We start from the raw sequence: 17,352 nt of genomic DNA, 5'->3' as shown, positions 1-17,352 counted from the left end.
CAGTGCCAGCCCCTCATTCTTCACAGTAGTTACGGTCTATAAGGTCACTATGAGCACAGTACAATTATTTTCAAGATTTATTTATTTATTTATTTTAAAGGCCAGAGTTACAGAGAGGGAGAGAGAGCGAGAGAGATCTTCCATCTGCTGTTTTATTCCCCAAATGGCAGCAATGGCCAGAGCTGGGCTGATCAGGAGCCAGGAGCTTCCCAGGTCTCCCATGTGCCTGCAGGGGCCCAAGCACTTAGGCCATCTTCTACTGTTTTCCCAGGCCATAGCGGAGAACTGGATTGGAAGTGGAGCAGCCGATACTTGAACTGGTGCCCATATGGGATGCCGGTGCTGCAGGCCAGGGGTTTAACCCGCTGTGCCCGCTTTACTTAATACATGCTTGCACTCTGCTGATAGCAGTGTGATTCATGTCTGAACAAAGCCTGTCTGGTGCACGTATTCTCCATAAGTAACATTACAGCGTTCTCATGCTTAGAAAGACTAGACAGCACTTCAGCACTGTGATTATGGGCCATTTTAAACACCAAGATCACCAATATAAAGCACAAAAAATGTGAAAAACATAACACTAAATAGCTTGAAAAAAGAACAGGCATTGAGAATATGAGAACAGAAACAAGGCCAAGGGATTAGCCTTGACATCTTCTAGAAACTTAAATATGCCTTCAGTGACTCAAATTTTTCTCTGCTGTGTGTCCGTAAGTGACCACAAAAGCACTTTTTTCACACTGATTTTAGGGTTACAAATAAATTTAGCAAGTAGACAAATATACAGATATGGAATTTATAAATAATGAGTGTCACCTGTATTAGTTTTGGATGCTGAAGTATCCCTGGAAAATATAACATTTAGTCCACATTTGGGGCTTACCATAGATAATAGGCTATGGCAGGACCCTAGAAGATAGAAAAGTGAATAAAATATAGTTCCTGATCCTAAGAGGCTTATTCTAGTTTCACAAATGACTTAAAGATTTCTACACAGGCTAGGTTGTGGTAGCTGCTAACAGAGATAAATAAACTTCCAGCAGAACCTAAGGAAAGAATGATGAGTTTTACTGGGATGATTAAGAAAGACTTCATTGAAGAGAGGCTGGGTAAGAGGGAGGGCTGTGATCTAGTATATGAATGTTGATTGAGGGATTGTTACATTAAAGTGCTAAATCAGGCATTTCACATAGACTGTGTCACTGAAACCCTCAAAATAGCCCTCCGAGGTTGTTATTCCTATATGTAAATAGAGAGGCTGGGTATCAGTTAAATAGGTGTTTTGTCTAAGATTAGAAAACTAGTAAGTGTCAGAATTAACATCTAGGTACTAGCTAGTTTGTCTCCAGGGTAGAGGAATTGAACCTTTGATGGGAGGATAGTGAGACACAAAAGTGAGAGAGAAGGGATGGAACGTTCAAAGAAATGGGAAAAATAAGAAGAAAGACAGAATTGTGAGTGTTCTTACCATGGGCTGCACCTAACTCTAACCCAGAGATACTTAATTAAAAATTATGTGAAATATAATCACAAAAGATGAGGATGAAAAGGTATAAGGGTGAATTATGGAAAATCGTGAATGCTTTTCTGTGGAGTTTTTTTTTTTTTTTTTTTTTTTTTTTTTTTTTAAGATTTATTTAGGGGCTGGCGCTGTGGTGCAGCAGGTTAAGGCCGTGGTCTGAAGTGCCAGCATCCCATATGGGTGGCCAATTCAAGACCCAGCTGTTCCACTTCCAATCCAGCTCTCTGCTAAGGCCTGGGAAAGCAGTGGAAGATGGCCCAAGTCCTTGGGCCCCTGCACCTGTGTGGGAGACCTGGAAGAAGCTCCTGGCTTCAGATCGGCACAGCTCTGGCCGTTGGCGGCCAATTTGGGAGTGAACCATCGAATGGAAGACCTCTCCCTCTCTCTCCCTCTCTCTCTGCCTTTCCTCTCTCTGTAACTCTGACTTTCAAGTAAAATAATTAATTAAAAATTTTTATTTATTTATTTGAGAGGCAGAGAGAGAAGTCTTCCATTTGCTGGTTCATTCCCCATATGGCCTCAATTGCTGTAGCTGGGCTGATCCAAAGCCAGGAACCAGGGGCATCTTCCAGGTCTCCCATGTTCATGCAGGGGCCCAAGTGCTTGGGCCATCCTCCACTGCTTTCCCAGGCCATAGCAGAGAGCTGGATCAGAAGTGGAGCAGCTGGGACTAGAACCAGTGGGTATGCTGGCACTGCAGGCAGCAGCTTTACCTTCTAGACCACAGCACCGGCCCCTATATTGATTTTTGAAATATGTGAAAAGTCTGTATTGGAAGTGTCCAGTTTTAGAAATAGGAGTCTAGAATTTAGGAGAGGATTGGAGATGTACACTTAAGAATCATCTGAAAGGTATTATTACAACAATAAGAGATCATCCTCAAAGAAGGTGGTGTGGGATGAGATGAGAAGAAACTGCTGTCAGTTTATATAATAGACATTTAAAAGTTGAACAAAGGAGAAGGAACCAGTGAGGAAGATTGTGAGAAGGCAGAAATGAGGAGGAGGACAGAGAAAAATTTAACATCAAGGTTAAAAAGGAAAAAGAGTTATGAAGGAGTTTTAGTCAATAGTGTCAGATGTTAGAGAGGGTCAAGGAGAGCTGACTGGGTTATAACCTGTCAGGACGTGATTAGAAAAGAGGAAATGAGTTAGAAAGAATTGGCAAATGACTTAATTTAGAGGGAGGGGACAAGTTAAAATTGGCTTTCCTATTTCTAGCATAAATGAGTGTAAGGAGACGATGCTGTGTGAGCTCAGTACAGGAATCATGTGGCTGGCCAAGTGGGAATATAATGAGTTGGTTTTGGGACATAGAGAGTTTAATGATATTGAGGAATTGGGATTGATGTGGCACAGCAGGCCAAGCCACCTCTGATGCTGGCATCCCATATTGGAGTGCCAGTTCAAGTCCAGGCTGCTGTACCTATGACCCAACTTCCTGCTAATGCACCTGGGAAAGCAGCAGAGATAGCCTTAGTACTTGGTCCCCTGCCACCCAGGTCCATCAGAGACCTGGCTCCTGGCTTCCCCCTGGCCCAACCCTAGCCATTGTGGCTATGTGAGGAGTAAACCAGTGGTTGGAAAATTTGTCTCTCTTCTCTGTCACTCTGTCTTTCAAATAAATAAAATCTTAAAAAAAAGTTCTAGTTGTCGATTAAACCTATATATATGGAATATACACACACATACATGGAGTCTTCAAAACATTCATAGAAAATTAATGTAACCTTTTGTTTTATCAGAGAGAGAATGAAAATGTGCCTCTCTATGGTTCGTTCCCCAAATGTGCATAGTGGCTAGAGTTGGTCTGGGGCTAGTCCTAGGGCGAAACCAAGAGCCAGAAGCACAATACAAGTCTCTCATGTGGAAGGCAGGATCCCAATTAACCTGAATCATCACTACTGCCTACTAGGAATTGAACCCAGGCACTCTGATGTGGGACATGGATGTCTTAAATGCTAGGCTAAATGCCTAGTCTTGTGTTGTCTGTGTGTGTGTGTGTGTATCAAATTTATTTATTTTAGCGGCAAAAAGGTGGAAAGGAAGAGGAAATAGAAGAGGAGGGAGGGAGGAGGAGAGAGAGAGAGACAGAAATGGAGACAGGGAGGGAGCATGAATATGTTAGCTCTCATTTGTTGGTTTACTTCTCAAATGCCTGTAATGGCTGGGACTGGGCTGAGCTGAAGCCAGGAACTGGGAACTCAATCCAGGTCTTCTCACATGGGTTTCTGGATCCCATATACTTGAGCCATCACTGCTAACCCCAGTCTGCACTGGCAGAGAATAGAAACCTGGAGCCAAGAGGCACGTATAGACCCTAAGCACTCATATATGAACATGGACGTCTTGACCATAGTCTTAGCAGTTACGCCAAATGCCCATGCCCACACCAATGCATTGTTTTTTAATAATGAACTTTTGAAGCCCCCTCATGTGTGTGTGTATATATATGTATATATGTGTACACATACACACATAAAAATAAGTAATCTGGGACAGGTTTTGTGGTGCAGTGGGTTAAGCCCCATAGCCTATGATGCCAGAATCCCGTATGGGTACTGGTTTGATTCCTGGCCACTCCACTTCCCATCTAGCTCCCTGCTAATGTACTAGGAAAGCAGCCTCTGTGCCCATGTGGGAGATCTGGATGAAGTTCCTGTCTCCTGTCTTTGGCCTGGCTCAGCCCCAGCCATTGCAGCCATCTGGGAAGTGAACCAGCAGGTGGAAGTTCTTTCTGTCTGGGCCAGCGTTGTGGAGTAACAGGTTGAGCCGCTGCCTTTGATGCCAGCATCCCACGTGGGTGCTGATTTGGGTCACGACTGTTTCACTTCCAATTCAGCTCCCTGCTAATGTGCCTGGGAAAGCAGCGAAGGATGGCCCAAGTGTTTGAGCCCCTGTACTCACATGGGAGACCTAGATAAGACTCCTGGCTCCTGGCTTTGGCCTGATTCAACCTTCGTCATTTGGGGAGTGAACCAGTGGGTAGATGACATCTCTCTCTCTCTAGCTCTAGCTCTAGCTCTTTCAAAAAAAAAAAAAAAATCTTTTTGTCTCTCTAACTCTGCCTTTCAAATAAATAAATAAGTCTTTAAATAAATGAATAATCTTGTTTAGAAAACAAGAAATGAGAAAATTTCACTTGGGGTATTCTAAATATCTCTGTAAGTCACTAACTATAATACATTATGAGCTTTATGCAAATTAATGTTAACAGATGTTAACTTGAAAAAGATAATGACTTTACTTAAGATTGAGAGATAATTCCAAAGTCAAACTTTATCTGGAAGCTGATGAAATAAACATTTACTTATGTATTTTCCTTTTCTTTTTTAGAGAGGCACTCAACAAAATGAAAGATGTGTATGAGAAAAATCCGCAAATGGGAGATCCAGGGAGTTTGCAGCCCAAATTAGCAGAGACTATGAATAACATTGACCGCTTACGAATGGAGATCCACAAGAATGAGGTAGACTTGTTACTCAGGAGTTGTCTGAGATAAATTATTTCTATAAACTTCCTTGGCCGGCACCGCAGCTCAGTAGACTAATCCTCTGCCTTGCGGCGCCGGCACACCGGGTTCTAGTCCCGGTCAGGGCACTGGATTCTGTCCCGGTTGCCCCTCTTCCAGGCCAGCTCTCTGCTGTGGCCCGGGAGTGCAGTGGAGGATGGCCCAAGTGCTTGGGCCCTGCACCCCATGGGAGACCAGGAGAAGCACCTGGCTCCTGCCTTTGGATAGGCGCGGTGCGCTGGCCATTGGAGGGTGAACCAATGGCAAAAGGAAGACCTTTCTCTCTGTCTCTCTCTCTCACTGTCCACTCTGCCTGTCAAAAAAAAAAAAAAAAAAAAAAACTTCCTTATGATAGATTGTTTTTTACTAGAATTATGTTCAAGTACCTACATTTAACTTTAGAGTTTATGATCAAAAAGTAAAATATTATGGTGTATAATCCTTAAATTATTCTCTTATTGAAATTTTTTATTTAAACCTTTATATAAAATGAACATTTGTACTGTTTTTCAAATCAATTGTAAAGTTGATCATTACCAAATTAGAATAAAGATTTCCATTTCTCAGAATTACATAATTATAAAAACTAAAAGCTGGCCAGTGCCGCGGCTCACTAGGCTAATCCTCCGCCTTGCGGTGCTGGCACACCGGGTTCTAGTCCCGGTCGGGGTGCCGGATTCTGTCCCGGTTGCCCCTCTTCCAGGCCAGCTCTCTGCTATGGCCAGGGAGTGCAGTGGAGGATGGCCCAAGTGCTTGGGCCCTGCACCCCATGGGAGACCAGGATAAGTACCTCGTTCCTGCCTTTGAATCAGCGCGGTGCGCCGGCCACAGCACGCCGGCCGCAGCGGCCATTGGAGGGTGAACCAATGGCAAAGGAAGACCTTTCTCACTGTCCACTCTGCCTGTCCAAAAGAAAAAAAAAAAAAAGATTAAAAAAAAACTAAAAGCACATTTTAAATGTGGGATATCTTATGAACTTTGAAACATATTTATTGACCTCAAATATTTTGCTTACTTTTTTTCTAAGGCTTGGCTCTCTGAAGTTGAAGGCAAAATAGGTGGGAGAGGAGACAGAAGACATAGCAGTGACATAAATCATCTTGTAACACAGGGACGAGAAAGGTAACTGTGCATTTTGTTTGTACTTCCTCTTGTCCTCAAACTTTTTCACCCTTTTGTACTAACCTTCATAAATTGTTTTCTTCCTGAATTTAACAGCTTTGACATTTAATAACTTAAATCTTATGAATCTAAGTAATTGTCTTTAACAACAGTTACAGGGGAAGTCTGAAATTTCATGTTACTGTTCGGTTGGAATTTATTACACATCCAAAATAACCAGGAACACAGAAAATTCTTGAAGTTGTAATCTGTGGTGATAAGGGAATCTTCTGCCTGAGAGCCTTAAGATGTAGGTGGAGGCCGGCGCCGCGGCTCACTAGGCTAATCCTCCGCCTGCAGCGCCGGAACACCCGGTTCTAGTCCCGATCGGGGCGCCAGATTCTGTCCCAGTTGAGGCGCTGGATTCTGTCCCAGTTGCCCCTTTTCCGGGCCAGCTCTCTGCTGTGGCCTGGGAGTGCAGTGGAGGATGGCCCAAGTCCTTGGGCCCTGCACCCCATGGGAGACCAGGAGAAGCACCTGGCTCCTGCCTTCAGATCAGCGCGGTGCGCCGGTCGCAGCACACTGGCTGCGGCGGCCATTGGAGGGTGAACCAACGGCAAAAGGAAGACCTTTCTCACTGTCCACTCTGCCTGTCAAAAAAAAAAAAAAAAAAAAAAAAGATGTAGGTGGAAGAAAAATGCCAGCGCTTAAAAAAGTTTTTGTCAAATTGCTCAAGTTTTGGAAAGAAAAATGATGTGAATTGATTGTTTGGATCACAGCTTCCAAACAGCATTTTACTAATTTCCATATTTTGATATCACTTGTGACATTTCTCCTGTGGTATAATAGATCTTTTTTTTCCTCCATGATAAAAGGTACCCAAATTAAGATTCACCTTTGAGAGGAATTTGAGGTTTAGTATCAAATCTTGGTTTGCTACTTAATTACCTAATTTGAACAAGTTCAGTTTTAATGCTCCATGAGTCTCAGTTTCCTGAAACATGGAATAGAAGTTAGAATACCTACAGGTCATTAGTAATAAAGGAAATAAGTGCATAAGTACCTCATAAGAGAATACCTGGTAATAGTTTGTATCTCACAAATGTTAGTTCCTCGCTCTCCTGTTTATCCTCTGTCATTTTTTTAATATTTATTTTTTGAAAAACAGAACTAGAGAGGTAGAGACAGAGAGAGAGGTCTTCCATCTGCTGGTTTGCTTCCTCCAAATGGCCACAAGAACCAGGGCTGTGCCAAGCCCAAGCCAAAGCCAGGAGCCAGGAGCTTCTCCACTGGGCCATCCTCCTCTGCTTTCCCAGGCACATTAGCAGGGAGCTGGATTGGAAGTGAAGCAGCCGGGACAGGAACCGGTGCCCATATGGGATGCCAGCACCACCATCATTTCTTAAAGAATGCATATCTTCAGTTTATCAAGAGATATTCACAAATAACTGTTTTTTGTTATTAGGTAAAAACCCAGGTTAAAAACATCTGTTCTGTTTGGTGTGTATTAAATTAAGAACTTGGCTCTGAAAGTGCTGTTAAATCTAATCCTGTCAATTTTTCCATTATTAAAATTATATTCATTTGATTACTCAACAAAAGTAGTAACATTCTCTCTTTGATTTAAAACATTTTATTTATTTAAAATTTTATTATTTATTTATTCGAAAGGCAGAGTTAGAGAGAGGGAGGGAGAGACAAAGGTCTTCCATTTGCTGTTTGACTCCCTAAATGGCCACAATGACCACGGCTGGGCTAGGCTGAAGTCAAGAATCAAGAGGTTCATCTGAAGCCGGCGCCGTGGCTCAATAGGCTAATCCTCCACCTTGCGGCGCCGGCACACCGGGTTCTAGTCCCGGTTGGGGCGCCGGATTCTGTCCCGGTTGCCCCTCTTCCAGGCCAGCTCTCTGCTATGGCCAGGGAGTGCAGTGGAGGATGGCCCAGGTGCTTGGGCCCTGCACCCCATGGGAGACCAGGAAAAGCACCTGGCTCCTGGCTCCTGCCATCGGATCAGCGCGGTGCGCCAGCTGCAGCGGCGGCCATTGGAGGGTGAACCAACGGCAAAGGAAGACCTTTCTCTCTGTCTCTCTCTCTCACTGTCCACTCTGCCTGTCAAAAAAAAAAAAAAAAAAAAAAAAAAAAAAAAAAAAAAGAGGTTCATCTGGGGCTGGCGCTGTGGCACACTAGGTTAATCCTCCGCCTGCGATACTGGCATCCCATATGGGCACCAGGTTCTGGTTCCGCTTGCTCCTATTCCAGTCCAGCTCTCTGCTGTGGCCCGGGAGGGCAGTGGAGGATGGCCCAAGTGCTTGGGCCCCTGCACCCGCATGGGAGACCAGGGGGAAGCACCCGGCTCCTGGCTTCAGATCGGTGCAGCGCCAGCCGTGGCGGCTATTTGGAGAGTGAACCAACGGAAGAAAGACCTTTCTCTCTGTCTCTCTCACTGTCTGTAACTCTACCTGTTAATAAATAAAAAGAAAAGAAAAGAAAAGAAAAAGAGCTTCATCTAAGTCTCCTACGTGGGTGGCAAGGGCCCCAGAACTAGGATCATCTTCTGTTGCCCCAAGTGCATTAGCAGGGAGCTGGATCAGAAATGGCGCAGCCAGGACTCGAACCGTTGCCTGCATTGAAGATGGTGGCTTAATCTGTGCCAGAACACCAGCCCTTATTTAAAATATTTCTAAGAAAAGTAAAATGCCTTTGTATTACCTGCGCTTTCAGATTCTCTGAGTTGTTCCTAAGTTTCCTGTTATTGTGATTAATCAGAAACTAATTTTAATTCTTGTTTTAGTTAAGAGTCTTTTGGTTTTCAGTGACAGAATGAATACTTTACTCATCCTGCCTTAAATTAAAGATGGACTTCGTTGTTTGGCTTTAGGGAAAGCTTGTTCCTAGAGCTAAGATAACATCCTCAGGACTTAGTTTCTCTCCACCCTATAGCTCTGCCCTCTACATTGTTGACTGCACTTTAAGGCTTCATGTGGTGGTCTTCCGAAGCTCTGAGTATCCTTCAGGTTAAAACTCCATGAAAAATTGAATAAGCTGCTCATCCAGTAGTCTCAAACAAGTCCCTGTGTGTTCCTCATCTCTGGGCCACAGGACCACTCGTGACTGCTCACTTCCACTCCGGATCCTGACTAGGAAGAACTTGACCTGGAACCTGTGACTGAGCATGGGTCTGAGTGTGTCCTCTGAGGAGGGGCGATGAGTCTGAAATGATGAAAGACAAATTTGCATTACATTTTTCTATTTCTAGACCCAGTGATAGTGAGATGTAGATACTGAATACTGTAATCTTATTAATTTTTTTATTTCAGGAAATTGAACAGAGAAACATTTTATATTAGAAGCAATTTATATGGTCAAAATTTAAGAAAACAGGGCTTGGGGCTGGCACTGTGATATAACAGGAAAAGCTGCTGCCTGCAGTGCCGGCATCGCATATGGGTGCTGGTTCCGATCCAGCTCTCTGCTATGGCCTGGGCAAACAGTAGAAGATGGCCCAGTTCCTTTGGCCCCTACACCTGTGTGGGAGACCCAGAAGAAGCTCCTGGCTCCTGGCTTTAGATTGGTGCAGCTCTGGCTGTTGCAGCCAATTGGGGAGTGAACCAGCAGATGGAAGATGACCTTCTCTCTCTCTGCCTCTGTTCTCTCTGTGTAACTCTGACTTAAATAAATCTTTAAAAAAAAAAAAGAAATTTTTGGATCCATGTTATTGATACTTAATTTACTGTATGGATCCTGAGATAATCGTAGAAATAACATACAAAGAGTTCCCATGGCCGGCGCCACGGCTCACTGGGCTAATCCTCTGCCTGCGGCACCGGCACACCAGGTTCTAGTCCCGGTCGGGGCACCAGATTTTGTCTGGTTGCTCCTCTTCCAGTCCAGCTCTCTGCTGTGGCCCTGTGGAGGCAGTGGAGGATGGCCCAAGTGCTTGGGCCCTGCACCTGCATGGGAGACCAGGAGAAGCACCTGGCTCCTGGCTTCGGATTGGTGCAGGGCACTGGTTGTAGTGGCCATTTGGGGGGTGAACCAATGGATGGAAGACCTTTCTCTCTCTGTCTCTCTCACTGTCTAACTCTGCCTGTCAAAAAAAAAATTCCCATGTTATGATATTTGATGGAAGATAATCTTATGTTTTACAGTCCTGAAGGAAGTTACACTGATGATGCAAACCAGGAAGTCCGTGGGCCACCCCAACAGCATGGTCACCACAGTGAGTTTGATGATGAATTTGAGGATGATGATCCTTTGCCTGCTATTGGACACTGCAAAGCTATATACCCTTTTGATGGTATGATTTTAACACACTATATTTGATAAAATGGTTTCATTGATGTCTGAACACACTGAGCCACTCACTTTAGTGGCCTTAGCTAAATAATACATTGTCAGAAAATTATAATCTTAATTCATTAGTATGCATATTTTTCTTTCAGTTATGATATAAATATGGAAGTTTTTCTTCCATACATGGAACTGAAAGAAAATTACTTATGTTATCAGTATCCTAATATAAATTATTACTTAAGTTTGGTTGATAACAGAATTTCTACCAGAGATCTTACTAATACTTATGTGGACTCAACAAAATTGAAGCAACATGAGCTGTAGCCCACCCAAGGAAGTTTGTAGCTGGTGGCTATCAGTGCATGCTCTTCCTTGCGGCTTACTAACATTGAAAGCCAGGTACAGTGTGTAGCTGAATATCATCATCATATCCTGACTCTAGATCACCTTTCAGATGAGAGTGAGAGAGGAAATAGAAGCTTACCATTGTGCCATCTTTTCCTCTGTGGTGACTGGAGAATAAGCTCTGTGAGGGAAGTCATTGTGACCCTCCTTAGATTTTTAATTACCCTTCCTTCTCCTGAACTCTAAAAACCTTTTCCTCAACTAACAGGAGAGCAGAGTAACACCTTCTGAAGTAAGCTTGTAAAGTGGTATATGATTTAAGGTCTTTCTATATTCACCTGTTGTGTTGGTTATAAAGTTGAGTAAAGTCTTTAGTTAGCCCTCATACTCAGATAATGAATTAATAAATTTCAAATCTTGCTATAATGTAATCTAGAGAGTAGGGAAGGAATCTAGCATATATTATATGAAGATCCTGTTACGAAAATTATTGCTGTTAAGTAAGTTGGGAATGGTTAGAAGAAAGGGTGTGGAGCCCAGTAAGGTCTTGAAGAAAGTTTGTGCTTTGTGGCCATTCTGCTTCCACCATCACCAGAGCTGAGCCTGCGTTTTTCTCTTCAAACTTTGTTCTTCCTTTTTTTCCCCACTGTTTTACTGTCCTGTTAACTGTTTCCCTGATTCATACCTCATGAATTTTTAATGGAATTTTCTTTCTGCTTCTCCAATTCTTTTATTTTATCTTATTTATTTTTGAAAGGCAAAGACAGAGATTTTCCACCCAATTTTTCATCCCCGAAATACCTACAACAGCCAGTGCTGGGCCAGTCCAAAGCCAGGGCTGAAAATTCCACGCAGGTGTCTCACTTAGGTGGCAAGAGCCCAAGTACTTGGGTAAGCATCTGCTGCCTATCAAGTGCATAAGAAGGAAGCTGGTTTAGAAGTGCAAGTGGAACTTGATTCCCAGACACACTGATATGCGATGTGGGTATTCCAGACTGTGGCTTTAACCCACTATGCCACAACACCCACCTTTCATGAGTTTTTAAGATAGCAGTACTTGAGGCCGGCGCCGCAGCTCACTAGGCTAATCCTCTGCCTAGCGGCACCAGCACACTGGATTCTAGTCCCAGTCGGGATGCCGGATTCTGTCCCGGTTGCCCCTCTTCCAGGCCAGCTCTCTGCTGTGGCCCGGGAAGGCAGTGGAGGATGCCTTCGGATCAGCGTGGTGTGCCGACCGCGGCGGCCATTGGAGGGTGAACCAATGGCAAAAGGAAGACCTTTCTCTCTGTCTCTCTCTCTCACTATCCACTCTGCCTGTCAAAAAAAAAAAAAAAAAAAAAAAAAAAGATAGCAGTACTACTTGAATTTGGGAAAGGAGTTGGGAATAGAGATATAAAGTACCCTGCTAAATCACATATTGTCTCTGTGACTCAGTTTGCTCATCTGTTATCTGGAGGTGATATTAATACAGCTCCAAGAATTGTGCAGCTCAGAGAAGGGAGAATGTGTATAAAGTATTGAGAAAGTATCCCAGAGATGTTGTTGCCACTGAATCACTTTGTTCTCTGGTTCCAAGAGCATTGAAATCTAACAGCATTTCATGTTATTTTGTGTATTGTGTTTGTAACTTGCATTAAAAAGTAAAGTATCACTCTGCTTAAATTATGCTAATGTTATGAAAATTCTCATCTAGGACATAATGAAGGCACTCTGGCAATGAAAGAAGGGGAAGTTCTTTACATTATTGAGGAGGACAAAGGCGATGGATGGACAAGAGCCCGGAGACAGAATGGTGAAGAAGGCTACGTTCCCACATCATACATAGATGTAACTCTAGAGAAAAACAGTAAAGGTGCAGTAACTTATATCTAAACTAACCAGGTGGCTTTGTGCCATGTATGGCATAGAGGTGATAACATAAAATGGTTGGAAAAAATAAGCAAACTTAGAAGGCATCCAGATTTTATTGTTCACTATGTGAGCTGAGTGTAGGCTTGATCTTAGAAATGTGAGTATTACCACAAGATACTGTTTTGTGGTGCTTTCCCGTTGGAGTGATGTTGATGTGAAGCTTAACTGATGCCTTTTGCTTTATGTCCTGCTTAAGTCTGTGTGAAGGATTTGTGTTTCTCTGCCTAATTAGAGTTTGATTTATTGGGCAGGAATCTGTAGGCAGTGTGTGCCCCTCTGTCTCCTTGTCCCCTTTGCTTCAGAAAACACAGTGACTGGAGTGAATGCACATAAGTACAACTACTCCGAAATGCTGTAGAGCGCTGAGTGGTTTTTCTGGGAAAAAAGTATAGCTGGGCAAAATAATATCATCATTTTTTCCTCTCTCTGTTTTGGTTTCCTCAAGGAGGAAAATAAGCATCCAGCACATAACCTATTAAGTAGTAGGCTGAGAGAGCTGCAAAATAAGTCCCCCGCTCTAGCTGGCAGGCGAATAAAGCAGCTTTCTTTGCAGACCTGAGCTCTCCAGGTGTCCTGGTGATGCCCAGTAACGTCTGAGCTGCTTTCCAGAGTCACGTGCTTGTCTTTTCGTCTTGGAAATATCTTTTGGGAAGTATCACTTTTGTGCTTACTTCGCAGTTGGTAGTTATGCATAGGAAAATATTTCTAAGTCATTGAAGACAGAGGACATCTTGAATGGAGGGGATGTGCTGGCAAATTTTACTTTTGAAAAAGAGATTTTTTTTTTAAATAAATTGGCTTGAAGGAAGATACCTGTGATACCATTTAGGGCATTTCCTCATGTTAGACGAATCAGCAGTTACTAGGTCAGATTGGTTTTTTTCTCCCAATTTCAACAAGCATTTGTTAGAACTGCATGATCAAGGATTGTGCAGTGCTAATTGTGGTCTCAGCCTGTGCTGCTCGGGTGGCAGCAGAGTGAGGAAGCGGTTAGATTGGTCCTTGATTTTGTTCATGTTTCACGTTTTTTCTGGGGCTTTTCAGTAGCTGACTATAAAATGACTTTAGAGACATTTGGGACACCCCTTTTGGTCTTTCCAAAGGTCTTCAGTAATTGTTCTTTTCTTTTTCCTCCTGGACTGCAGGTTCCTGAAGAGGGTTTCTGAGGAAATGGGCAAGATGTTGGAGGAGGTTACATGCAGCTGCTTGGGGGAGGGTGTTAGACTGGTCAGGCTCAAAGGGAGAGTGAGAGGAGCAAGTTGCATGAGTGCATGCAGACATGATTATTTTTTACTAACTTCATTAGCATTTCCATACATTGTTTTAAAATAAATCATTGTACTATCAGTCCTTAAATTCCTAATTCACAGTTATTCACTCAGAAGGAAAAAGCCAACAATGGCCCTTTGCCCATGTATTTTACAGATGTCCGAATCTGAAAGAATACAGAGCTGCCATAAAGTTTGTTTTGCTCCGGCTGTCCGAGCAGGACTGTCTCCATCCCAGCTCTGTTCTAATTGGCTTTTAGGCCCATTGTCTATCAGAGTCCTTGTGTTTGTGTCTGCCTGCGCCACCTCCATGCTTGCTTAACATCCTGTTGCATGTGTAGAGTGATCGGGCCTGACTTTCGAGGCATGTCTGTGTAATCGCTGGTTTCTTGTCAAAGCCTGCGTTTCGTTTTACATTCGTGGTGCAATCGTCTCGTCAGACATCTCCAGCACTAATGTTTCATCGTAGTGTGTGTGTGTGTGTGCTGCTATAACTTCCCACTGCGAACATTCCAGTTTTGGCATTGTGAAGAAGTAGTCTGTGAACTTGAAGTATTTATGACAAGAGAAAGAAAACATCTCTGCTCTAGCCTACAGCCCAATTGAAAGAACTCTTTGAAACCTGATCCATCTCCAGCCCCTCAGCCTGGGAAGACTGGTAGTCCGCACTGAACTCCTGGCATAGTAAGCACCGAAGATCCTCGCCACCTCTCGACAAAGGACTGTTGTCAAAAGTCAGCTGCTTCCATTCGAATGCTGCCTTACTCTCGAGTGCCTCAACCTGTTCGTTGCCAACACCACCACTACAGTATCCCACAAAGGGCTTTAAGTGTCAGCTCAGTGCGACCTCCTTTAACAGCGGCCCTGCCCTGCTGCAGCTGCCGCCGACGTAGCCTCGGTAGGTGGCTTTTAGAGCTCCACCGTGAACCATGGTGCATCTCTACATTTGTGCATCAAACTAAAGACAAGTCCATTTTACTTGGTGTTTTTATGAGAAGTTTTATGGACCTCCCTCCACTGTCTTTTAATTTGGGGTTATGATGATATCATTTGATTATTACAATGATAGTCTGTTTCCAAGTGATGCTTTTGTTCAAACCAGATAAATTTTAGTGAAACTTTGTAATGATCTCTGTGCACTTTTACTTGTAAAATGGGAATTTCTATATGTTCATACTTGTAAATATCATTGTCCTTAGTGCCCTTATTGCTCATGTTTGTCCCGCCTCGCATTTGTGATTCTGTTAAGGACTTGTATCTTAACTAATTTCTTAGTGCTGTTGTAAGGAAGATGGGTGGGGGTGGGGGGGTTATTTGTACCGCTGAAGCATCATTAATTTGGTCCTTTACTGTCTTGAGGGGAGAAAGAGAACGTGAAATGGTCTGTGCATTACTGCATTTTAAGCAATATTTTAGAGGCTGTGTGACTGCTTTAATAATTTTCTTCCCAGTGTTATTTGAATCATACTACCAGCTATACTAAAGCTGAATGACAATTGTGTGAGAGTTAATGCCTTCATAAGATCCAAGTACACTACTGTTACACAGCTGACATACCGTGTATTACCTTTGAGGCTAGTGAACTATAACGTTTAGATATTGAATCTCGTTACAGGGTTATTTATATAATACGACATTTTATTCAATACTGACCGACTACATGAAGTAGTTTTAAAATCTAGTGCTATTTTTATTTTAAAGGTTAGCAATGAGGAGGAAATGTGATCTGGCTGTGTTTGTCTTCTGTACAAAGCCTGAAGTGCTTACGTGTTTCTGGCTAACAGCCACAGAGGGCAAAGTTTAAGGCTTTCTTGTAAGGACTAACTGTTCTTTTCAAGCTACTGTTTGTTTTTCTAAAAGCAGGATTTGCTTCCGTAGGAGGCAAGTTCCTTTACATGGAATAGTGCAACCTGTATATGGGTGATTAAAATAGCAAAGACATTTGTACTTGCACAGTTTGAATCATTCCGAAATCATTCTTAAATTTTGAACATGTGATTGTCCAAAAGAAATCTTTAATTTTCCAGTAATTTTTACTCTTTGTGCACATGTTGATTTCTTATGGTAAATGCTTTGTTTAAGGTAGTGTTCTCTGTTGAGAATATTTTCATGGAATAAATCTTTTCATGATCAGTTAAGGTGTAGAGTGTGTTACCTCTTTTTTGCTATGTGAATCAAAGAGACGTAATGATTTTGTTCATCAGTGTGCTCAATTTAAGGTAATACAATGTAGATGATGAGTTCCATAAGAGGGGCAATGTAATGTTTTTTGGAAATTTTATTCTACTTTTAGTTTCTCTCACGTTTTCCTAAGGAAACAAACTAACTACGACTTTTTTAAAAAGGTTTTTAAATTTTTTTTTATTTGAAAGGAAGAGTTACAGAGAGAGGGAGAGACAGATCATTCATCCGCTGGATCACCCCCCAGCAGCTGCAACAGCCAGAGTTGGGCTGGTCAGGAGCCAGGAGCCTCTTCTGGTCTCCCACGTGGGTGCAGGGCCCCAAGCACTTGGGCTATCTTCTACTGTCTTCTCAGGCACATTAGAGGGAGCTGGATCAGAAGTGGAACAGCCAGAACTCGAACTGGCACCCACTATGCAAACATGCCAGCCCTAAACTAATTCTTCAGAATGAGTTTAAATTGCATGTAATAATTTGTATGTAACTTTGTTCATTAACTACCTTGTACAGACTTTGCTTTTATATTGTCTTATCATCTGTGTCCTTAAGAACTGCCCCTGGACCAGATAGCATGATCTAACAGCCACAGGCTGGCCAGCATTTCCTGTGATTCCTCTTGAATCCTGACCAGTTAGTGAGAGCCCTGTGTCTTGCCGGCACTTGAAGTGTGGAAAGAGAACACTTACTGTAAGTCGTAAGTCATGACGTGTCTGTCACTTTGGAAATCCTAGTTTCAGAAGACTGAAATAAAGACCAAAAACTGTGACTTTAGACTTTCAGAAACCTGAAGAGGGAATAAAACTCAGGGTAGATCCTGAACAAGGAGAGGTTGCTGTTGTTGAGATGGCGATTTAGAGATCAGTGCCAGGCTTGGAAGTAGGGTCACACAAAACAATGAAGATAGCAGGAAAGTGGTGTCAAGTGTTACATGGCAGATGAACAGAGGTTTGGGGAAAAAGAAGCTCAAAACAATTAAAAGGCTTTTACTATCTCAGCTAAGATCAGGGAAGTCCAATCCTACTTGCTAAGGAAAGATAAGTTCTTTACAAGAATAATAACAAAAAGAAGAGGTACCCTAGCTTGTTGAAAAGTATTTTACTTGGAAAAGATATTCAAATGAAAAAATAACACTAAACCCGTTCTGATGAGTTCATGTACCTAGTATCAAATATACAAGGGGACTTCAAACAGCTCATGGAAAAATGGAATTAGAAGGTATTT

At 42.8% G+C, this 17,352-nt stretch overlaps 1 protein-coding gene across 9 annotated transcripts in view; it reads left to right on the top strand.

Moving 5' to 3' along the window:
* Positions 1–16,088, top strand: part of FNBP1L (formin binding protein 1 like) — a 125,293-nt gene extending 109,205 nt beyond the window's left edge. For 7 of the 9 annotated variants that reach the window (XM_051857497.2, XM_017346075.3, XM_051857498.2 and 4 more), the window contains 4 exons: positions 4,858–4,990; positions 6,060–6,154; positions 10,282–10,430; positions 12,465–12,785. In XM_051857497.2, the coding sequence (XP_051713457.1) occupies positions 4,858–4,990; positions 6,060–6,154; positions 10,282–10,430; positions 12,465–12,643 (556 nt within the window). In that variant the 3' untranslated portion in view covers positions 12,644–12,785. Of the gene's footprint in view, positions 1–4,857; positions 4,991–6,059; positions 6,155–10,281; positions 10,431–12,464; positions 12,786–13,827 lie in introns of those variants that run through there. The other 2 variants (XM_017346074.3, XM_070078026.1) reach the window with 1 other exon arrangement.
* The last annotated feature ends 1,264 nt before the right edge of the window (positions 16,089–17,352 follow it).

Source organism: Oryctolagus cuniculus, chromosome 7, assembly GCF_964237555.1.
Source record: "Oryctolagus cuniculus chromosome 7, mOryCun1.1, whole genome shotgun sequence".
Classification (NCBI taxonomy): domain Eukaryota; kingdom Metazoa; phylum Chordata; class Mammalia; order Lagomorpha; family Leporidae; genus Oryctolagus; species Oryctolagus cuniculus.
Note: the sequence above shows the minus strand (reverse complement) of the source record. Positions and strands in the feature narration are given on the sequence as shown.